At 40.1% G+C, this 25,913-nt stretch overlaps 1 protein-coding gene across 1 annotated transcript in view; it reads left to right on the top strand.

Annotated features, from left to right (window-relative positions):
* LOC145996710 (guanylate-binding protein 7-like) overlaps nucleotides 1–25,913 on the top strand; it is a 339,895-nt gene that overhangs the window by 157,482 nt on the left and 156,500 nt on the right. Inside the window, exon 5 of the mRNA XM_083133231.1 lies at nucleotides 12,850–12,999. Within this exon, the coding sequence (XP_082989357.1) occupies nucleotides 12,850–12,999 (150 nt within the window). The remainder of the gene's footprint in view (nucleotides 1–12,849; nucleotides 13,000–25,913) is intronic.

Here is a 25,913-nt window from a genome sequence, read left to right as displayed (position 1 = left end):
GGTTTGGAAGAATATTGCGAGGAAATGTATATATATATATATATATATATATATATATTAAAAAAAAGAAATACAGCCGGGTCATCTGCGATTACCTAGATGACCCAGAGTATACGCCGCTGCACGTAGAACACTTTATCGTAGTGGCCTTGAAGTTCCCTCAGGGCACTCCTACGTAAAGGCTTCTGAGCTAGAAGGATATCTTCCCCATTGAGTGGAGGAAAAGTGGGTGCGTATAGAGGTCCCTCAACTTTCGTATTCTGTTTCATTTCAGAACCCGTGCTGTATCGTCGACTTAATCCAATCTATCCGATGTAGGTTTTAGGTTCTGTTTCTGTTCGGTTATTTCATGTTGTCTTCCTGCTTATGTTATTCGCGACGAAGGCTCTGGATTCGATAATCTGGACAATAACGGGATTGTGTTGGTTGCTTGATTTGGTGTCTTAAGTTCACTTTATGTCCTGTTAGGCTAATCGTGAATGGACCTACAGTTTAAAGGGGGATCCGAACCACTATGTTCCTCCACCGAGTATCGAACCCGGGATCCCTTAATTACAAGGCGCCCACGATCCCACTCCGCCATCGGGGATTGTGTTCGCAACGAATGAATCAAATTTGAGTGATATGATATGCAACCATTGGAAGACTATTGAAAGAAAAGCTACGGGAACCTGCCAGTTTTTCTACTGCAGACAGGAAACCATAAACATGCAAGAGAAGCTTATATTCTATGAAACCTGACGCTATGTGCTCGAATACTGGCTATATATAATCCATAGAGGCATAGCAACGTTAAACAACCTCTTATATGATACATATAGGTTTAAAAAGGTCGAAATACAAAGATTGTGTGCGCCTCACTGATCGCGTAGTGGTAAGGCCTTGTAATCAAGGGGTCTCGGGTACGATACCAGGTGATCGCACATAGTGGTTCGGATCCCACTTTAAACTGTATGCATTTCAGATTAGTCTATCTGTGCCGGTGACTCAGTCGGTAACGCGTCTGACTACCATGCTATAGGCCCCGGGTTCGATCCCCGGCCGGTTCAAGCCCGGGAACTTTTCTAACGTTGGAAGCGGCCCCGGCGCCCACCCAGCGTCGAATGACATGGATACCTGGGGGAAACCCTGGGGGTAAAGGCGGTCAGGGGCGTGATGCTGATCACATCACCCCCACTCACGAACGAATCAAGAAAGTATGGGGCGGCGTGATGCTGATCACATCACCCCCACTCACGAACGAATCAAGAAAGTGTGGGGCGTTACCCCCACACCCCCTATACGCCTTCATGGCGTAGCGCTAAGCACAGGTGAGAACTTTACTTTTTTTTTTTTTTTTGCATAAAGTGGACTTACAACAAAATTTAAAATTGCGATAAAGATTATGATAAGGTATTAAAGAATTGGGTCTAACACATTTTTTTATTGTTTACCAATGACCTTGTTAACGGTGGAAGCGGTCCCGGCGTCTACCCAGCGTCGAATAACATGGGTACCTGGGGGAAACCCTGGGGGGTAAAGGCGGCAGGGGCGTGATGCTGATCACATCACCCCCACTCACGACCGGATCAAGAAAGTGTGGGGCGTTACCCCCACACCCCCTATACGCCTTCATGGCGTGGTGCTATGCACAGGGGAACACTTTACCTTTTTACCTTGTTAACTAATATTCTTAATTTCAGTTTCAAGATGAAATCGGCTACGAAATAAAAGGAGTGGGTTCATATTTCTGTTACGAAATTCCACTTTTGTAGTAGACCTGTGCCACACTAAGATGTGACATAATAAACAAATCTGAGACACTTTCAAAGTATTAAATTGCTATCTACGTATTTGGGAACAATCTTTCAATATAATACTTTTTTTGGACGCGTCAAATCATAGTATTTAATTCCTGTTTTAGCAGCTTTAAGAAACCTGATTTTTTGGGGGGGATTACAAATGCCCTTTCTGCTCCCGTCAAGTTACGCCTATGAAAAAACAGGAATTCAAAGTAAAAGACTGTCCCGACTAAATCGGGAGACACGTCTGATAGATTTACAATTGGGAAAATCATAATTAAGCGTGTAGTTGAAAACAACCTATTTTCATATATTGCATGCAGCTCTACTTTTTCTGCAATGTGGATCAAGAACTGGGGACGTGGAGAAGCACAACACTCCACGTAACCAATAGTCACGTGACCCTCTTTGCTTTCCTGTCATGTTGACCTTCGCGTGGAACACATTTCTCGGTGTTAAGACAGGCAAAATCACCCGATCATCGAAGGGTGCAATATGTGTTGCCTACCCTCCTGCATTACTTGCTCCTATTAAAGCCTTATGGGGAAGAACTTTTTTCCATGACTGTACTGCTGAAATATTCACTTTAGAGAGAGAGACCTTCGTTCTCTTCAGCCCTCGACCCGAACTAGCACTACACTGAGGCTCCGGAAGTTCCGCTGTTGTCAATGTCTTCAGCTGTGGACCTGAACTGGAACTACGTAGTAGTAGACTTCGATACTTTAAGCAGTGGCGTATGCTGGGTTCAAAACCTGGGTTATCTCTTTTTATCATAATGTTCAAATGGGAGGGTCTTTTTCGTTCAATTTCTTGGATTTTAAGGTGATGTGACATTGCGATTAAAATACATTACAATTTACTACTAATTATAAAAATATCAGTTTCATTAATATAAAAACAATATTTCAAATATTTCATGGTTATTTATAAAATATAGAGGCCCACATTGTGAAATATTTATGTAGGCCTACGTGCGAGAATAAAATATACGCGCATAATAAACTTCTTACCTTGAATATTTAATTTGGACAGGAACTCCATTCTTCTCTTGGCAACCTCCGTGGTAAAATGGTTATTAGCACAGCGCACTATGGCACTAGGGGTCATGGGCTCAAATCCAAGCATGGACGTGGGTATTCTTTGTGAATGACCATTCATGAATTTCATCGTATCGTCACCATTCTCATCGTCGCGATTAGCTAAAGTGGCAGAAGAGCAACGCAAAATAACAAATCAAATCCATTCTTCTCTTCTTTGCGATGCCGGAGGCCTGCATATCTTCACGATTTGAAGTTTATCTTCTTGCAAAAGCAGAGTAAATTGTTTCCTCATTAGTTCGTTAATTATGTTATTCATTTTCGTTCACTACACGACGCAGCACAGATCATTCGAAACATGTATACGCAATTCACTCACTCAATACACTTAAAAAAATCCACACATTAAGAAACCTAATTTTCTTAAACTTCCTTCAACGCGATTTCCACTCGCAAAATGCCCTTTGTCATCTCCGGCCAGTCAGTCTACCCCAGCCAGTGATAAACAAAGCAGCAGAGGTGTTGAAAACATCGTAAAGCGTGTTTGGTTGAAGGTCAGCGGCCTGCGAGTTCTGCATGTGTTCTATGGGACAGTGTTGTTTTGGCCTAGAGGACAAATTCCCTATCACATGCCAGCCACTCTTTTCCCGTTCCTGTAACAGTAGTTTAGTTTCAAAATTTCCCTTACCTGGGAAAATCCCATGCTGGTTGGCGCATTGGCATCGCTGTAAGGTTTTACCGCCGTTGTAAAACGAAGAGTTCCCTGTCTAAGAAGCCACTACAAATACGTCACCGACCGCCTCCAGGCGCTGGTCGGGGAAGAATTTAACCGCTAAAGTCTGGTGGTAGTTTTAAAGGAGAGGAGTCCATCCCCATGTATAGAGTAAGCACAAGGAAAACAAACCTTGGACGAAAAATCCCAGCGCAGCCTTTTCTTCCGTTCAGTTCGGGCCATAAGGAAGCATGGTCCACTCTCCCCTCCTCTCCTCGCGGGAGTACGGTGCACAGGAGTCGTGGGTTTTATACGATACTATAGTTTTCTCCCGCGGTCGTTATTTGAGAGTGAAGCATCAGTCACATTTGATAGTCGATTATTTTCTGTATTTAATCTGGGCTTCGGCGATACCCTAGGTAGCCTAGAATATACGCGCCTGACTTTAAGGTATTTAGTCCTTTTCGTTTTCGAATCACTAGATCTTATAAAGCTACCAAAGGACACTCACTGATCACTAATCAACTGATTGAACTGTCACACGTACCTTTCAATTCTCATTAACCGATTCTGTTGTACAGATCAACGAGGAAATTGAAGTAGCTTATTTATATCCTCATTATATTCTAGAACATTCCGCAGATAAAACGATTCGTTAACATTGCCAGTAGTTCAACTCCTTCTCTTATTCAAGAACGTTCAGTTTCGCGCTTTCCAGAGATTAAAAAAATACAATGAATCACCCTACGTGTGGCGATACAATTGCAGCTTCCAAATGCTGACAAGTTTTTACATAGAGCTGCGCCAACAACACCGAAAGCGCAATAAAAGTTTTCGTGCAATAATATTCTCCGTCTTGTCTTGATAAGTATTTCTCTCCTTAAATTATCGTCACATGTTTCACGAAAAGATAAATCTAATTTTATGTAGTGTAAACTAAAAAGAACATGGGGGGGGGGGTGACTCCATCCTCCTAATCCCCACCTTGGATATGTAGTATTAACAATAACAGGGTTATAGAACATTCTCCGTCTTGCCTCGGTGATTATTTATCTCCTTAAACTATTGTCACATTATTCAAGAAGCCAACAACCTAATTTTGCCTAGTATAAACTGAAAAATTTCCTGAGAGGGGGCTTGAGCCCTTGATTGTCACCTTGGATACCTGCTTTATCAATAACAGGGTAACAGAACATCCTCCGTCTTGCCTTCATAAGTATTTCTCACCTTAAATTATCGTCACATTATTCAAGAAAACAATAACCTAATTTTTATTTGGTGTAAACTAAAAACAAATCATGGGGGGGGGGGGGGGCCTCCAGCCACCTGATCTCCACCTTGGATATGCGCTATTATCAATAAAAACAACATTCTCCGTCTTGTCTCCATAATTATTTCTCTCTAATTATATTGTCACGTCACATTATGCAAGAAGCCAAAAACCTAATTTTATCTAGTGTAAACTGAAACATTTCCTTAAAAGGGGCTTGAGCCCCCTGATTGCGACCTTGGATACGTGCTATATATTATCAATAACAGGGTTACAGAACATTTTTCGTCTTGACTCGATAATTATTTCTCTCCTTTATCGTCACATTATTTTATTTCACATCACAAGAAACAAAAAATCTCATTTTATCTGGTGTAAACCGAAAACTTTCGGGGCGAGGCTCGAGCTTCCTGAGCCCCTCCCCCTATTGGATACTTGCCTGCAACCATTGTTTGCAGCCTAGACATTCCGTAACACTATGTGAATTTAACAATCTACAGCAACAATCCAATTCCTTTTCCCACGTCACTTCAGGTGCAAAATCCCTTCCCAAGGAATCTTCTTCCCTTTCGTCATGATGCCGACACACTACCCAAAGTAACAACGCAATAATCAGTGTTTACATGGACAACATTGTCGACAATGTGAGAAACAACTGTTCAGGTTTTCATTACACTTTTCTAATTGCAAAGGTGAAGCGAGAGAAATACATTTTCTTACTTCTATTACAATATTAAATTAAAGCATTTAGCAAGTTCAAGGTTTACCCTGATACACGCATTTGAATTATTTGGTAAAACAAATACAAAAGCAATCAAGCAAAAAGCAAAATTATATTAAGCTCGCAAATATTAAAATAATGATATGGTTGAAGTCTCATGGATATTTGCTAGCTTCTTGTGAAGTTTCAGACTCAGTGTATACGATTAGAGATCCATTCTGGGCTCGAAGTTCGTATGCCCTTTTCACAATATCTCTGATAAGACTCTCGACGAAGAGAGTAACATAGATTCTTGCAAATTCTACATGCGCTCTGCCAACAGTGCGTGAGAACAGTCAAGATTCAATTCCATAACTGTTAACTGGAAACTCCTGTGCTATCAACATGCTGAAATTTCACACGAAATTTCATTAAAAAAAAAAAAAAGAAAGAAAACAACAGCCAATTGAAGTCTGCAAACATGTTCAGACAATGTGTGAATTTGTGCGGCCCAGTTTCCGAAAAATTTCCACTACAACTACTAGAAACTTATGCTGCCTCCTTCCTTCTTTCTTTTCTTTGACAGCACAACTAGTTCATTTCACCCGATTGTTTCTTTTTCCTTCATTCCTTGTGGACATCCATCAAAACAATAATTTACAACAGAGTTATCTGGTGGAGGCTCATAGTTGTTCCATGAACAACATCTTCTGTGAATCACAATCACAATCAGAATTTCGGCCCGCACACAGCACTGCCAGGGCTTTGTTGAAAAACACAAATGACGTCCTCCAGGCTATGGATAAGAAATTCCTCACTGTATTGATATTATTGGACGTGCTCAAAGCATTTGATACGGTGCAACATAAATTACTGCTCAGTAAAGTGAAATATTACAGTTTTTCACAATCTACCCTTAACTGGTATTTTTCATATCTAAGTAACCGAAATCAACGTGTAAAACTGTCTCCTACTTTATTATCTAATATACTTCATATATTTCATCCGGTGTGCATGAAGGATCTATACTACGTCCCATATTGTTCACGATTTATATTCCAGACCTACCGTCAGTGTCAAATGCTGTAAACGTACATTTCTATGCTGCTGACACCCAACTAACTAAATCTTTCCATCCGACAGAAATTGCCATAAGTACCGAATACATAAGCAATGATTCTGGTGTGATAATAACATGATGTGATGCAAATGACCTTAAAATTAATGCTGATATATCATTAACTACTTGACCTAGAGCTCAAGTAGTTAAAAGTCTTGGACTAATATTTGATACGCGTCTGTCATGGCATTAGCATATTAGCCGCCAAATCAATAAATCCTTTGGAACACTAAGATTCTTGTATAAATTTAACAAACTCTTATCTTCAGAAATCAAACAGCGATTAATTGAAACACTCGTATATCCATTTCTAGACTATTGTGTCGTAGTGTACTCTGGTAGAATAAATAAGGTTTTGCAAGCAAAAATTCAAATATTATATATACCCAGCGGCGGCTCTAAGGGGAGAGCCACCGTGCCATGGCTCTACCCTCAGGAAAAGAAATAGCACTTGCTTTGCCAAAATATAGTTAAATTAATACATTTACGAACCAGGAGATTCGAATCTCGTAAGCGTTCCAGCATACGGCTGCCTCAATTCCTGCGCTGGATCCCCAGCTGTTCTCTCACTTGCTCTGGGCCAGCATAACCTGGCCTGAGAGCAGAGGCCTGCGAGGAGACATGAAAAAGTCTCCGCAGTTAACGAGCGAGGAGGTGGGGTGGTAGCCCAGTGGCAGCCAATAGACAATCAGCCGTGCCAGGTCGCGTTGTGGCACCACGCGAGAGCTATCTCATTATGTTGACATAGTTGCAAACTTCACAGAGAAGTAACTAATCCTGACCGATTTGTAATACTCGTTGGAGAAGTAATTCGCGAGAAAGATACTTTCGTGCATACTTGGCAAGAACGAACGTAATATCTTCCCCAAATTTATATAACCATTTAGATAGATGCGTCTAAAGAGCCATCTTGCACCATTGATTAGAGCGTTTGCCATTCAAACATGTGGTACCTGTTATATCCAGTGCCATTAAATATTCAGTTTTGCACACACAAATAAGCATTATATTTAAGAAATTAGGTGCATTGATATTTTTTTATCCAATGCCGTCACTCTCCAAGTCCAATTAAATGCCAGAAAAACCTTGGGCCTGCCCAATAGAGTAGTGCCTAACATGTTAGCCTTGCAATAAAGGGTGCCAGGTTCGATTATGGTGTAAAATATACATATGAGATGATTAGTTTAAACTACTGTCGGAATAAAAGTTATAGATACTCGAGAGAAAACGGCTGTAGAAGAGAGTATGCAAGTGTATGCAAGTATGGAAGCGGTTCTTTAAGTTGATTATTAAGCTACACGCGATGTTTGAATAATATGGTTATTAAGTATTTACAGAATTCCATGTTTTCCTCACAGGGATTCAATTTCAACTCACGTTACGGCTAATCAAATGAGAGTTTCGACTTTTCCAACGACCAAGAAATTGTTCAATGTCCTTTTTCCGTCCATTTACTTTTCAACGCCATTGGATGTTTTATATTCTCGACAGAACAAATGAAATAATGCTCCCATAAGCGTAATGCATTTCTCTTTGCCCCGTACACCCAGAGCTCCGCAGCTGCCGTGGAGGGAAGAACCTCACAGAAACCCTTCCCCATGCCCTCAATATACAATATCTTGTAGGTACCCATATTTGTGGGTGAGACTGGAATAGAGCACTGAAAAACAAAACTTTTGTTCTATGGTATTACGAGAATATGTCTTCAGGGGTGCACCCCCCTCCCAAGACCCTGGACGCAGTCGACCCAAATTCGTTCATCATAATCCCCCCAAACTTATTTTGATAAATAGCCTTAACTGATTTTAATTTGAATGCAATAGCCTGTCAAGTGGTCGACAATTATATCTTAAAATGTAAATTTTCGACACACACAAAGCTAACACATGTGGATAGGTTAGATTATTTGAAATATCAGAAAATAAATTACGTATAAACAGTGTTTTTGGATGGGGAATAAATTTAGAAAGCCCAAAACTTAATTATAAGATAGAAAAATCTAACTGGGCAGTGGGAACACCACTGGATCTATAGTTTACAGTGGGATCCAATCCAGGGGAGGGGGCAATGCAAATGCAACACTCTTTGCGAACGATACAAGCGTTCTCATAGCAGGAACAAACACAGAACTCTAAAAGCACAACATAAAGAACACAATCACATACATCTCGGAGTGGATAGAAAGAAATGGTCTTGTGGTAAATACTAAAAAAACAAATGCAATTAATCAGATTTCAAATCAACAGCTGTAGCAGCGAAGCACCTGAAATTAACTTCCAAAATCAAAGCATAGAATATGTATCTAACATCAAACTATCTGAAAATTTAAAGTGGGATCTACATATTGAAGCTACAGCAAACAAGGTTAGTGGGTTATGTTATACAATAAAAACAGTAAGAAATGTAGTAAATCCTGAAGGAGCACAAACACTATACTATGCCATCATTCATTCTGTACTGCGGTATGGCATAATTTTCTGGGGAACATGAACGAAGCATTACATTATTCAGATTACAAAAAGGAACAGTTAGAATTCTGGCAAATGTACCAACAGATGCACCATGCAAACCATTATTTAAAGAACTAAAGATTTTACCAGTTCCATGCATATACCAGTTCCATGCATATACCTAAATAAGTCAAAATATATGCAGTAAATAGGGACTACCACACATGCAACACAAGAGGGAAGAATGACTTGCATATGGAACTGCACAGCACCACATTCTACCAAAAAGGGGTAACATACAGGGTGATTTCGAACTCCCATTACAAACTGAGGGGGGTGAATCTAGAAGGAAAAACAAGCCGAAAGTGCCATGTGGCAAAATTACGAAAACGGCACCGTGTGGCTGCCAGAGCCGTGAGAAAATCGGTTCACACCTCTTTCAAAGAGCAATAACGTCTGAACCACGAAAGATACGAAGATCGGCTCTGGCGGAAGTGGAGGAAGTCGTATCCAAACAATATCAGGGCGTTGAAATTTTCGTAATGCGCAAGGGGAATCCCCAAAGGAAATGGGGAATCCCCACTGCATGTGAGCGGAAACTCGCGCAAAATGGAGAAAGACGACGAGGGAACGTGCTGTCACAGGACGGTCGAAAAGTGACACATGGAGGGAGTCCCCAGAGGAGCGCATGAAGTGCGACAAATGGAACATGCTTGGACAGTGACTGTCGCGCATCCCAGATGGTATGCAAAACGGAGTGATGGATGTACACGTGCATGCTACGTGGAACGCAACGTGCAATTACAATTGCGATATGAACCACTACGTGCCCCCTCCCACCGGGAATTCGTTGAACCCGGGACCTCGGGAGTACAAGGTCAGCCGGAAGTCGGCTCTCTGAGGAGCAGCACCAAATACGTATCCACGTGCCCCACGAATGCTGGGACACGTTCGTATTGTTCTGTATACATTACTGCAGAGCGTGTAGAGGTATCCCATGCGAGTCCGACGTTAGTCATTAACGTTCTCACGTGAAGGACATGGAACGGGAGCGACCAACCCGTACTTACTGACGTTCCTTCCCGTTCGTAGCCTCTGTGATTCATGAAGGTGTGCGCTGACGTCATACTAGGAGTCACTCGCTATCCATGGTGAAGTTGACCCTTGCGCCCTCTGGGTATTGCAAGACTGTATGGAGAGAGCGCTGGACGTGACACATTGGTTGAGTACGTACATACGACGTATCTTCTGGGAACATTACGACGTTGTGGGTGTGTGTGGACGTGAAAACTCCCACGATGGTGCAATACAGTTTCGAGGAGTATGCAGACATGATGCTCATTTACGGGGAAGCGAGATGCAATGGAAGGGCTGCCCGTGCGATGTACCAGGAACGTTTCCCGGAACGTGTGACGCCATCACACACCATATTCGAAAAAGTGAACCGTCGTCTTCGTTAATCTGGAACATTTGTTGTGAGTAGAGTGGACACAGGTGCCCCAAGGACGAGGCGCACGCCTGCGGTGGAGGAGGCAATTCTTCATGCTGTGCACGAAGACCCTGGTACGAGTACCCGAATCGTAGCGCGGGATGTTGGTGTATCTCAGTCTGTAGTGTGGAATGTCCTTCATGATCAACAACTGCACCCATATCACCTCCAGAAGGTGCACGCCATGGGTCCCACAGATTTTGAACCACGTGTTCGCTTCTGCACATGGTTTGTGCGTCGTTGCGTGAATTCGCCTCAGTTTCCACAGTTGGTGCTCTTCACGGATGAGGCGAAATTCACCAGAGAGGGTGTTTTTAATTCCCGCAACAGCCATGTGTGGGATGAAGAGAACCCATTCGCAACGAAAGCTCGTGGGTTCCAGCAGCGAATGGGCATCAACGTCTGGGCAGGAATACTGGCCGGTCGTTTAATTGGCCCATACGTACTTCCCACCAATCTCACAGATCGTACTTATCTGATTTTTCTCCAAGAGACATTGCCCGAGATGTTGGAAAATGTGCCATTGGCCATTAGGCAAAACATGTGGTTCCAGCATGATGGGGCGCCACCCCACTTTGCACGGGACGTACGGGACCATCTGACCCACAGATATGACAGGCGTGCCGGGCCCGTGCCGTGGCCCCCACGATCTCCCGACTTAACGCCCCTGGACTTTTTTCTATGGGGGCGCATGAAGAGTCTCATTTATGAAACCCCCATCGAGTCTGAGCATGACCTGGTTGCTAGGATTGTGGCAGCAGCGGCCTTCATTCGAGAGAATCCACTGGTCTTCAATCGTCTGTATGAGAACATTCTTCGAAGGTACAATGTGTGCATCGATGTTGGTGGTTGTCATATTGAGCCCCTGTTGTGAGTTTCCGTTCTGCACACGCCAAAGGATGTTTTCATACTGTCCTTCGCAGTGCTTACGTGCTGCATTCCGAGTTCATCGTCGTTCCTTCATACCATCGGTAATGAACAGAAACATCAAGCAGCAATGATTCAATATTTAGCACAAGTTGCCTATTTTTCAGGACAAAGGGTCAATATCTGTGTTACTGATTTTTATCTGTTTGTGCTACTCTCTGTTTTCCTTCCGCCAAAGTGATACTGTACATTCCAATGTGAAACCCTTCATACGTACGTGCCAATTTCTTTCCTTTTTTTTTTTTTTGTGGCTGTGCCTTTTAGGGAGGTGTCCCTGCATTCGTGGCGCACATGGATATTTGGTGCTGCTCCTCAGAGAGCCGACTTCCGGCTGACCTTGTACTCCCGAGGTCCCGGGTTCAACGAATTCCCGGTGGGAGGGGGCACGTAGTGGTTCATATCGCAATTGTAATTGCACGTTGCGTTCCACGTAGCATGCACGTGTACATCCATCACTCCGTTTTGCATACCATCTGGGATGCGCGACAGTCACTGTCCAAGCATGTTCCATTTGTCGCACTTCATGCGCTCCTCTGGGGACTCCCTCCATGTGTCACTTTTCGACCGTCCTGTGACAGCATGTTCCCTCGTCGTCTTTCTCCATTTTGCGCGAGTTTCCGCTCACATGCAGTGGGGATTCCCCATTTCCTTTGGGGATTCCCCTTGCGCATTACGAAAATTTCAACGCCCTGATATTGTTTGGATACGACTTCCTCCACTTCCGCCAGAGCCGATCTTCGTATCTTTCGTGGTTCAGACGTTATTGCTCTTTGAAAGAGGTGTGAACCGATTTTCTCACGGCTCTGGCAGCCACACGGTGCCGTTTTCGTAATTTTGCCACATGGCACTTTCGGCTTGTTTTTCCTTCTAGATTCACCCCCCTCAGTTTGTAATGGGAGTTCGAAATCACCCTGTATAATGGAATACGCTTATTTAACATGTTGCCAAATGCAATCAAAGACATATATTCATTACCAGTATACAAGTTAATCTAAAAATATTCCTAAGGGAACATTGTTTTTACACAGTACAAGAGTACATCGATACCGTAAGTGGCAGGACTAAATGAAACTGCATGCACTATCAATGGTATTTTTTTGCAGTTTGCCTCCATTTATTTAGATGTAAATTAGGTGACTATTTGATGCTCTTGTACGTATAATATCGTAGAAGATGAAACAAACACAAATTCTATTATATCTTTTGTAATTTATATTATGTATTATGCCTGTAGTTTTATAGATGTATTCTGTTTCTACATGTACAATGTGACAATTCAAAACTTGTAAAAGTTGAACGGATGCTAATAAATCAGTCAATCAATCAATCAATGTATCCTAATGTTTGTTGTATTTTCTTTCAGGAGTTCCTGATGTGCATGTGTGATGAATTCATGCCATCAAGTACAACAACATTGGAGAAATGTTTGTTCTTGATCAGGGATTGGTCATTTGTGGATGAACATGCTGCTGGAATTGATGGAGGCAAAATGTATCTGGAGAAAACATTGCAAGTTAGTTTGTCCTAGCTTTTTTCTTTTACTGTTTGCATCATTTTGATTCAGTTCTATCAGTTCTTCGTTTCATTTTGCTTGAATTTCTTGGCACCAGAATAAAAAAATGTTGGAGGAAGGAACATGCTCTGATTGGCAGATACATTTATTAGAGAACTAAATACCAATCAAATAATGCTTGTGCTAAAAGAGCATTTATTTTTCTAGCTTCACTTGTTTGCTGGGTAGCAGGGGGAGATTGTCGATGAGGCATGTCCCTTCTTCAGGTGCTGTCACTAATGGTAATGCAGAGTGTTTCAAAAGTTACACAACCCAAACTTTGAAAATTTATATCATGAAAACCATAATAGATATTTACACCGGCTTTTCTGCAAATAAATCCTCATCCATTGAGATATTTTTCAATGCTTAACATTACCAGTTTACGCCATACAGAAAATTATAAAAAGGAATGACTGGAGGAAGGCAGCATTAACATTAAAATACCTTCTTTCAACTTTGCGTCACTTAATTCAGGAAACACCTCACGTAGTTATTTAAAACCATTACCATTTCTGTCCATTATTTAACCAGGTTCTTCATTAGACCAAGTTTCATCTGCAGAGGAGGAAGTAGCCCCTTTTGAAGATCCACGAGTGGAATATGTTTGATATGCCTTTGTCCTGGAGTTTCTCGAATACAGTTGGATTGCGAAATAATTAATACACAGTTGAAACCTTCCGTTCCCAACACATGTAATGTTTCGTCGCCCAATATGATCAAATGCTTAAGCCAGTCTCACATGGTGGTTAAGTAGGTCCCCACTTCCCTACCCAGCTCCGACTCGAAACTACCAAAAGATTTTTTACGTCTTCAGTTTGCCAAAGCAGCAAAAGGGGTCTCACACAATCCTTAAAATCGCATCTTTAAAAATGGCAACTGCACAAACACGGTATACCACTTCGCAAGTTTAGATGCTTCTAACTGCTGAAGATTTGGGAAAATAATGTTTTATCTTAAAAGAATAAGAGAATAATACTGCACTGTTGAAAGATGTAGCACATGTAACCAGTGGCAGTGAATGTGAGTATACAACATATGTTATTTGAAGTTGATATACCACTTTACAGACTCACTAGCATAAAGTTGCATTACCCGTATATTATGATAGAAGTTGTATATTCTAATGAAATTCTTCTTCGTACGGTTTTGAAATATATTCCCCAATACGAACTAGTAAATTAAATTACGTAAAATTCACAACATTCAAAGTGCGAAAATTGTGGTGTTTACATTAAGAGCCCATATCACCGCTGGTGACGATACCTAAAAAATAGGTTCTTGCGTCGACCTTCTGTGCTCGAACAGTCAAGTGTGTGGCATTTAAATTTTACTGAGTTAAAGATCAAATATGAAATTAGTTATATCGCGAAGCCTTTTTTTAAATACATTATTTATTACGTAGTTTTCCTTATCTCAATTTCGCAAAAGTCACTTGCTCGCCAATTGTATGTAATGACTTAAATCAACATTTTAAAGCACAAGAAAGCTTCAACTGTTCTTCTACAGCAAAGAAATGAAACTGATCTTACAGAATTTTCTTTAGAATGTCTGTAGCTTTTCGACGTACAGAGCAATGTATGTAAATTTGAACTTCGACTTTTTTAAGCTGGTCGCGCTAGCCGTTTCCCCCTCTGTACCGCTCGCGCCCCTCATAAACCCCGCCCCCCTCACTCCTCGGCCGTCCCTTTTTTCTTTCACAATCGGCTTTCACTTCCTCAAGTGGCAAGAAAACCGCATGCTGAGAGCTAGGAAAAGAAAAAAAAGGCAGGGAAAGGTTTTGGGGGAGAATCAATGGTTTGGGCGATGCTTGTAAACAGTTCTTCACTACGCGATATCCTAATACTATATAACGATGGGGTTGTAGTGCAATGACAACAGCGAAGGACGGGGAATTTTCCCAGTATATTGTTCACAAATGGGAACGGACAAAAGGTTTGCATGCGAAAGAAAAATTGTGCCAAATTATAACTTTTTTTTGTGACAACACGAAAGTCCATTACCAAGGGATTTTTTTTAGGGGGAAGGTGACTTTATTCTATCTGGTGGTGGATTATCAACCAGTCACACAAATGAATGACTTTTTAGCTGTCGATCATAAATATGTTCAATGAATGTTCATTTTCAGTTTGAGATATTTCTGAGGGTCAATGGTAAAAAATACTAGATGATCTGTTATGGAAATAGTGCTATTTTTACACATTTTGAACGTCCGTTCAATTTAATTTCGAATTTGACCCCTTTCATGATTTGTAAGTAGGGGGATAAGATATATTTACTTAATACTTTACTGCGTTATTTTTTCACCAATTACATATATATATTACAGTCAGACCCAAATATAAATCACAACATAAAATAGTTCTGTGTCATCATATACAAAAGTACTTTTATGCATACGTCTTATGTAAAATAAAATACAAGGGTCGTTCAAGGTTGACCGGGATTTTCGTACGTAAAAAATCGATGAATAGCCGGATCATGGTGAAACGTGTGGGTGACGTAATGTATTCCTTCGCGAGTAACTAGCGCCCGGCATGACGTATTTCGCGCATGCGCAGCAGTTGCAGCGAACATGGCGGCAAGCAGTGTGTCTGTGGCTGTGGAGCAGCGGTGTGTAATCAAATTTCTCGTGAAGGAGAAAGTGAAACCAGCTAAGATTTACAGACGATTGCAAGCACAGTATGGTGAACAAACGATGTCGCGGACAAGAGTGTACGAACGGTGTGAGTAGTTTCGCGAAGGACGGGAGCTGGTAACAAATGAAGCGCATGGACACATTCGCCCGACTGCAGTCACACCAGTGAATATCGCACGTGTTGAGCAAATGATTCTTGAGAACCGGCGAGTAACAGTACGGGATATTGCTGCCGAGGTGAATATCAGTGTCGGGAGTGTTGAGACAATAATTCACGACCACTTACGCTTCCGCAAAATCTGTGCAAGGTGGGTTCCCTGCCAGCTGACATTCGATCAGCTTCTGAATCGGTTTCGAGCAGAAGGTGATGAATTGTTGCAATCCATCATCACGTGTGATGAAACATGGTTGCACAATTCAACCCCAGAGACCAAAAGACGCAGCATGGAGTGGCGGCATAAAGGTTCCCCGCCCCCCAAGAAAAGCAAAACGCAGCCGTCCGCTGGAAAGATCATGGCAAGTGTCTTCTGGGACATGAAGGGCGTTATCCATGTGGATTTTCTGGACAAAGGGAGCACGATTAATGCCCAGTATTACTCCACATTGTTGAGTGGTGCTGTACGAAAGTCCATTCGCAAGAAAAGACCTGGGATGTTGTCTGGAAATGTCATTCTTCTCCATGACAATGCCCGCCCTCACACGGCCAATGTGACAACAACAACTCTGGCCGACATGCGCTGGGAACTTCTGCCCCATCCCCCCCCTACAGTCCGGATTTAGCCCCCAGTGATTATCATTTGTTTGCACCCCTTAAAGACCATCTGGGAGGGAAGAAATTCACGACAGACGACGCACTGTGGAGCGATGTCCTCCAGTGGCTACGACAACAACCAAGTTCTTTCTACGCCAAAGGAATTCGGGAGCTGCCAGAACGATGGCAACGGTGCCTCGGCGCGCACGGAGAATACTTTGAAAAACTGACATAGTTTGGTGTTTCTTCTGCTACCTATTTCCTCTGCAGAAATAAAAGTCCCGGTCAACCTTGAACGACCCTTGTACATTAATGATATGTTGTTTTTTTCTTTTCCAAAGACATTATTTAGTGGAATAATATGACAGACTTACTATTGATAATGACCATACAAAACATACCATAAAAATTTCATTCACTTTCAACTTTCTGAGGCCGACCACCTTAGGGGAGTGGTTAGCACATCGCGCTACGACGCCAGGGGTCCCGGGTTCGAATTCCGGCTTGAGCGCGGATGTTTGTGAGTGTCCATTCATCAATTTCATCATATCATCAATCATCCCCACCTTCGCAAATTGGCCAAAAGTGGCACAAAAAGCGAAGTAAAATGAAGCAAATCAATTAATTAATCAACTTTCTGGATATACGACAAATAACACTATGTAATGTAACACTATTTCTGTATAAGGAATTTTAGGCGTGCTCAGATCCTCCGATTATGTGGAGCAAGGGCCTTGATAGAAGTTCAGCTGACGAAATAAAGCCCTCATTCCATCTCACTGTTTTTATTACATTGATGGGCACAAAACAGGGTAGTGTGTATCCCGACCCACCTAAAATCACTTTATTAGATGAATTTCAACTTCAGTGGCGCCATTGTTCTCTGCTGGCGCTTTATTTTATATCTCTGTCGTTCAAAGACTAATAAACGTGGTTTAGTACCGCAAATTCAAAACAACTACACATAATTCATGTGCAATATATGGGCATTTTATTCTGCAGACACATACAGATAATACAACTAAAGAATAAAATATGTGGAGGTGTTAATAGGTTGCTAGTGGGAGAGTCCAATTACATAGGAAGTAATACACTACCCTTCCCCCACGTAGTTACTTGGAACTTTCGTCGGTTTGAAAATAGTATTTACTTTTATTTCAATAAAAGCAAAATGTTGTTTAAGAACGGTTATAACATTCCTCTGCACTAAATTTCTAAGTGAGACTATTAAGGGGCAACATCTCCCTTCCCCCCTCATTGCAAAGAGTGTGAATATTTTTTTGTTGAAAATGGAAAATGAACCACAGCAAGAAACTAATGAAATACGTGTGCTTTTATGAACAGCTGCAGAATTATCTACAAACTTGTTGAAATTCACAATTTTGCTAGCTTGTACTCATCGGACGAAATACATAGAGCCTGGGATGGCGCTACAAAGAGGTTAGGGGGGATGAAACCCCAACAACAGATCTAAGCTCCCTGTAGCCCCCAGATTTTTATAGTACGGTAGACTCCTTTCGATCGAAAATAAAAGAACTAGAAGCTATCTTACGTAATATTTTTCATTATAATACTTCCCTTAGGGCAAGGCCATTGCAATGTTGAGAACATTTCCTGCTTTTATAAGATCGCAAGTTTATTACAACGTGTTGTACGTAAAATCGTGGTTGGAGGTGGCAGCTGCAGATCTGCATGGATCAACAACGGACATTGATTATGTAAGTAATTGTTAAATCACAAGTCTCAAAACTTGCCAAAAAATCACAGATATTCTGCTACCTATCTGGTAGGTGGATGTGTTCAGTGACTGTGGGATTGCTGTTTGGTTGTTGGAGGGTCAAACGATGATGATAATACGATGCCTATGAAGCTAAATGTTAACAATTATTATCCTATGTAAATCATGTCACTATTTTTGGAACGAGTGTGAAAAAATATTTTTTATAAGTTGGAGGATGTTACCAATTTTATTGCATAGGTAACACTGAGAGAACAAATTCACCTACACTATGAGACAAAAGCATTGACTATCAATATCATTGACATAAATCAATGGGTACAGTTGCAGCTCTCGCACTGGGCAGATGTGATTAGTAGTGAAAATAACTACCAATAGTTTTATGTGTTTGACATCTGATTCTTCTCCATGGAATAGAAATTGGCCACTCGGCATAAATTATTTTCCAATGTCATAAATAATAACTTATTAACATGTAGACCTAGACTTACAAGGAATAAAAGTACCCAAGCATGCGCTTTTTTGCACTGAATCGCAATGTTTAGTTGCACAAAGGCTAATCGCGACAAAACCTACAGCCAATAGTGGAATCCGAGCCACTTAATTAAATGTGCCTAACCGTGGATCGAACTCGTGACTCCTCGATTACAAAGCATCATTATTACCGCTAACCGAAACGGGGAGGTTCACTTATAATCTTTCTAATTCTTAACATTTAAGAGTTAGGTAGTTTCTGTAGTTTTTTAATTCCTTAATGTCGTATTTTTGCCTCTCGGATGTTTTCAATAACGATGTAACGATGAAAGGATTGAGAAAACATCGCTGACAATTATGTTCATTGCAAATACTCGAATGAGAAACTACAATTAGAAAAGCTGCCCCTCCATGGCGGAGTGGTTAGCACATCGCGCTACGACGCCAGAGGTCCTGGGTTCGAATCCCAGGTTGGTTATGTGTGTCCATTCATCAATTTCATCATATCATCACTCATCCCCCATCTTCGCAATTAGGCAAAAGTGACAGAACAGCGATGTAAAGTAAACTAAATCAATCAATCACTACAAACAGAAAATAAACTTGACGGTTCTTGAGATGTTGAACGTCCTCCAACTTTCAAAAATTCATTTTTCACATCTATTCCGGAAATTGGAAACACCATTTGCAGAGGATAATAATTGTACACATTTAACTCTATACATAGCTTATAGACCCAATTAACAATCTCATAGTCCTCTTTATGCACAGAAAGGCTAATCGGGATTGGACCTACAGTTTAAGGTGAGATCCGAACCACTGTGCCATGTGCCTCCACCGGGTATCGAACCCGGGACATCTTGATTACCATGCTGAATGTACCCGGTTCGATCCCCGGCCGGTTCAAATCCGGGAACTTTTCTAACGATGGAAGCGGCCCCGGCGTCCACCCAGCGTCGAATAACATGGGTACTTGGGGGAAACCCTGGGGAGTAAAGGCGGTCAGGGGCATGATGCTGATCACATCACCCCCACTCATGACCGGATCAAGAAAGTGTGGGGCGTTACCCTCACACCCCTATACGCCTTCATGGCGTGGTGCTAAGCACAGGGGAGCACTTAACAGCCACTGAGTAAATCCACCTACAAGGTAGGTAGCAGAATATCATGTCAATTTCGTGACAAGTTTAGCGACTCATAATTTAACAATTTCTTAGTATCAAATGATCAGTGGCCGTTGTTGATCCAGGTAGATAAGCAGTTACCCTGCCCCTTCACGATTTTAGAACGCATCGTAATAAGGTAACATCTTCCTGAAGTAGGAAACGTACTTGAGCATTGTAATGACCTTTTATGAAAGTTTTATAATGAAAAAAACAAACGTTTTTCTCTTGTTTCGGTCGAAATGCGTCTACTGTACGTACAATAAATATCTGGGGGCTCTGAACTATTTTGACGGGCTCCAACCCTCACTACCCACTTTAGCGCCATTCCTGAATTTCAAAAGTCCTCTTAGAATTTATTAAAGGAATATGAACCTTCCAAATAACTGCATCACACACACACACATTCACACAAACAGGTCGTTACTACTTATATGTATAATTATCTGCGGATGTTTGAAAAGTTCTGTAATAAATTAGTAGTGTGTTTTGTACTACAACCAGGACGAGAAATGATGAGCCCCTCTCAGGCAGATTTGCCTACACTTAAAACTTGCTCAACATGCCCATATGAGCTTTTTGCTCAAGTGTGGAACCCCGTCTAATCAAAGATTTTTGTAAAAATGCCCTCGGGAAGTTCCTGTGAAATGATGAGCCCCCTCAGATTGATTTGTCCACACTTACAAAAGGCACTTCTGTCAGATTGTTGTCCATAATCCTGTCAAAAATATGCCCCTCTTGATATTTTTTTTTGGATACACTTAAAACTAAGCCAAGATACACACACACACACACACACACACACACACACACACACACACACACACACACACACACACACACACACACACAAAGCATATTATTGAACCCAACTGATATTTTTTATTAAGTATAGAGTTTTGATTTGAACCCCAAGAAATTTTATATAAATACCAAAGCCAAAAATATTCACACACATACACACACACACACACACACTAAATATACAAAACACACTGCTGAACCCAACTGATATTTTTTTTATTAAGCATAGAATTTTGATTTGAACCCCAGGAAATCTTATATAATAAACAACAACAAAAATGCCTAATCAAAAATATTGTAATCAATGCAATAAAAATATATCCAGCCCCAATTGGGCTAAGCATCAAAAGAATTGTAATCCAGACAAATGCAGAACTCCCACAAAAATATGCCCTAAATGCCATACAAAACACAACATGAAATATTTCTCTTATACTTGTTCTGAACAGTCATCAACATTTCCAAACAAAATTGAATGGAAATATTTGTGTGATTGCTCTCTATAATTTAGATTGCAAGGCCATATTTTGTAATTTTCTAGACCAGGAGTTAGACCCTCTGCACCAGAAACAGGCCATAAAATGCCTCTCCACAAATTATGTGAGCATCATGGAGCACACAATACACTTTACAATTTTGAGAATCTCAATTTAAATTCAGGAACAAGAGATTTGGATTTGATGTATCTGGAAATATCCCTTTTTTTCAAAAAATGTTTGCATCTTGAATCAACCTGCAAACAATATTACATGTTAGGCTGGGCTATCTCAACAGCAGAGGCATGCAGCTTAGTGGTTTCCTGCACTCACACTCTGTAAATACATTCCATGATTTTATTATCCTATTAAAGCACCCAATGCTGCAATTTTTAAATTTTTTCTGAAGAAGATACATGATTATCTCAGTCATGTTCAACATCTGAGAATTGTATGCATCAAAATATTGCAGGTGATGATTAAAATCTGCACCACTATACAACATTCCACTATCTGTTGTCACAAATTCTGCCTTTTGGAACCTATCCAGATGCATCATCAAAAATCTAAAATGTTTCCAGTTTGAGCTCTGATTGGGAAGAATCTCAAAACATAGAATCTCCCCACACTTGCATGATTTGAAAACCATCCTCCATAATAGGAAAAATCAATATAATAATAAAAAAACAACAAACTGTCCCACAATTCTCCTTCAAGAATTATACTTGTGGCACTCAAAATCAGTGATGTATCTCAAGTTTAGATAATTGAATTTTTGTGTGCTGTGCAGTGCCCAGTGGAACTCTGTTTCATTATTGATTGAAAATAAATCATACTCTGAGAGTTTTGAGAATCTAATTTTGAAATCAGGAAGAAGAGATTCAGATCTAATATATTTTGCAACATCTCTTCTGTCAAAAAATGACATGAGCATTGATCCTATTGTGCACCTACACAATTGTGGAGAGCAATCATGTAGATATAAACAGAAATTGTACATGGCTCTGTGTACCTCCCGATCAGAATTTGAGGTTGAGATTTGAAGATTGCAAAAAATTGCAGTTTAAAGGTTCAAAATATCTCAAATCATGAAATTTTATCTTCAAACTCAGCAAATACAGAATAATCTCATTTGCATTTATGACCCCTGAGATATATTTTTCCCTTCTAACAAAATCCGCACCAGAAAACACCAAGCCTGTATCTGTGGTTACAAATTCAAAATCATCATAGGATTTCAAATAAGTATCATAATTTAAATGTTTCCAGTTCTCAGATATGTCAAATGGGATATGAAAACAATACATTGATTCAAAATATTTTGTTGTGAACCAATAATTTTTTCTGTAACAATCATAAAAACCTACAAACAGCCCAACAATTCTCCTGTGCAACAGATATATGTATTTTTCCTTCTTGCCCAACAATCCCAGATGTATGCATCCAAATTCATGGTCACTGTCAAGCACCCACCTAAATTCTGTCTCATTTCTAACTGCAAACACATCATATTCACTTAAATCGGAAAATGCAAGCTTGAACCTTTCCAACAGTGATTCCGATTGTGTATATTGTGACAAATTCCTTCTCTCAAAAAACATTGCAACAAGTGCTGTGCGTTATCCTTCTAAAACAATGCACATTCAAAAATGCAATGCTCTAATTTTTTAAGAGCATGCCCAACACTATGCTTAATAATATTGTTCCTTTGTTGCTGATAATCCCGATTTATTTCCAAATCACACTGCCCGGGATACATGTTTGCTGAACAATATTGCAAAATTGGAACTGTAGCAACTATGTATGTATTATTGGGAGCTTAGATAATTGTTCCCCACACCTGCATGTTTCATTCCAAGAGGTTTTGTCTAGGCACAGTGCAAGGCACTTACTGCTGCAATTTCTGAATTTTTGCCTCAGAAAATACAGAACAAGCTCATTCAGGCATTTGTGCTTTAAATACCCAACAAGATCCGGGTGGAAATCATCTGCACTGAACAAGTGCCCATCATCTGTGGTCACAAATTCAATATTCCTATTAAACAGATTGGGATTGGAAATTATTCTGTTCAAAAATTTAAAATGCACCCAATTTAAGCTCTGATCAGCCATGAGCTCTAAATTATAATCTTCATACCCATCACAACAATTGCTGTACCAACATTCATCAAACAATTTCAACCTGCAGAAATAATAATAGCTCCCAGTGTGGTGAAAGTGTGGGGCGTTACCCCCGCACCCCCTATATGCCTTCATGGCGTGGTGCTATGCACAGGGGAACACTTTACCTTTTTTACCTTTTTACCCAGTGTGGTGATGCACAAACAATCCACAAATTCTCTTAAACTTGTTGTACATAAATTTTTTAAACTTGCTTACATCCTTCAGTGACAAGTATTAAAAATTCTTGTCACTGTTAAGAACCCAGTGCATTTCAGTCTCATTCTGAACTGCAAACAAATTATACTCGGACAGGTTCAGGAACCTAAGCCTAAAATCTTGAACAAGTGATTCGGATTTTATGTATTTTGAAATTCCCCTTCTGTCAAAAAATTCTGCATTATGACAAGCTTAGTGGCAATGTGAACAATTTCCTGTCACATTGGCATGTATTTTGTATGTTGTGCGCTTCAAGTGACAGGCATATGCATTCATGCTCACAATTTTTAAATTTTTGCCTAAACATATACATTAGAATCTCACTGAAATTTGTATATTTTGAAAATTTGTTCATGCCTGGCTTAAAATCTTCAAGTCGATACAAATTGCCCTCATCTGTGGTGACATATTCAATATGATTCAGGGGTAGAGGTACAGAAATTCTGTTGGTGATATTATAGTGGATCCAGTTTAGACTCTGTGGCATAATTATGTCCATTCTGTACACAAAACAATTCTCATTGCAATTGTTGTACCAGTAATCATCATATATTGCAAATCCACAATGCCAATAATAATACTCTACAGAATAATGCACAAAAAATCCAACAATTCTTTTGCATGTATTGAACATGGATATTTCAAATCTTTTTAGGGATTTCAGGGACAGGTAGTGAAAGGCAAAATCACTTGAAAGCACCTATTGCATTTCAGTTTCATTCCCAACAGAGAACAGGTCATGCTCGGACAGATTCAAGAACCTAAGCCTGAAATCCCCAATAAGTGATTGTGATTTGATGTATTTTGAAATTGCTCTTCTGTCAAAAAATTCTGCATATTTAATAATTACACACTGGCATGAATATGCAAGGAACAGAATCATGAAAACCCATTACTCAATGCATTCCGATACAGCCTTATTGTTTATGATTGTTGCAAATTTTGAGATGAAACTGTTTTTATGTGATTCAAGGCCCATCAAAGATATTACACAGTGAACAATTACAGTGTCACTTGTTTCATCCAAAACAATATTGTATATGAGATGGGGTATTTTTTTCAATTTAATATATTCCAATCTGTCAAGTTGCATGAAGCACTCAACTGCAAGAACCCTCTCGGTGTTATTTTTTGCTGTTCTGAAAAGGAGGTAGCATGAAACAATGGCATTTACAGATTCTGAATTGTATATAATTTTTGTAGAGAAACAATCAACATAGTTGATAGAGCTCATATAATTAGATTTTTCTGCTGAGGTCTTGGAATTTTTGATGAATGCATATCCTATATTCTCTATGTATTCATATGTGATGATATTATCAGGTGCTTTGTCCTGAAATTCTACAAAATATATTTTTGTTGTTCCTACAAGAGCCATAACATAAAAATCATCATAGTACCCAACCTCAGAGTATACATACCTGAGCAACTGATTGTATTTGTGGGTATTGAGCTTGAACAGATTGATCTTATTTTCAGGGGGGCTCACAATGTTGTCACAGAACCTGAGGATCCCATCACTGCTCAGGGATGTGCTTAGCTCAGGTCTGAAAATCTTGTTGACATAACATTTTGTGTTTTTATTTGAAATTTTAACAACAATTTTGAAATCTACAAGGCTTATCTCTGTGACATAATTCCCCAGGATGCTGACAAGTTGTTGATTTGTATTCAATGCATCTATGATACTCACTTGCATAATTTGTGTGGGGACATATGGGTTCTCTTCAAAACAAACAGTTCTGTGATTAAAATTATCTGAAAAATCTCTTGCATTTGTTTCATATATACTGTAGACAAGATACTGATTGTTTATATATTTTACAACATAATCTTCAGACATCTTGCAAGTGGGGGCAACAGAATATCTATGGGTTATATTTATATATAGGCTTTCACTATTCTGTACAGTCAATATGTTGGGAACAAAAAATTCATTCTATACCTTCAATCCTGATTCTGCTCTATTTCTGCACTCCCTGCTGTCCCTGCTGTGTCTGTTGTTTCTGCTGTGTCTGAAAATATTTTTAATTTAAATAATTGTTTCCCACAATTGTTTCCAACAATTGCATCTTCTGCTAAGATTATTCCCACCTAGAATTTTTGCAATACAATCAGAATCACAATCTTTGAATTTTTGTCTTATAAAATACATTATAATCTCATTCAGGTATATATGTTTAGAGTACCACACACAATCAGGATCAAAATCATCCCCACTATACAAATGGCCAGCATCTGTTGTGACAAATTCAATATCATTATAAATTGTAGATATTCTAAATTTGTAATGCATCCAATTCAAGCTTGGATATGAATCAATCCTCATCCTATGCTCTGAAAACAAATTGTAGCAATTTCCCCACCAGTGATTCCTAAACACTTTGAGCATGAAATAATACCCGTAATCATCTGTGTAAAAATTCACAAAATATCCAGCAATTCTGACATA

Source organism: Lepisma saccharinum, chromosome 13 (assembly GCF_977018435.1).
Source record: "Lepisma saccharinum chromosome 13, izLepSacc3.1, whole genome shotgun sequence".
NCBI lineage: Eukaryota > Metazoa > Arthropoda > Insecta > Zygentoma > Lepismatidae > Lepisma > Lepisma saccharinum.
Note: the sequence above shows the minus strand (reverse complement) of the source record. Positions and strands in the feature narration are given on the sequence as shown.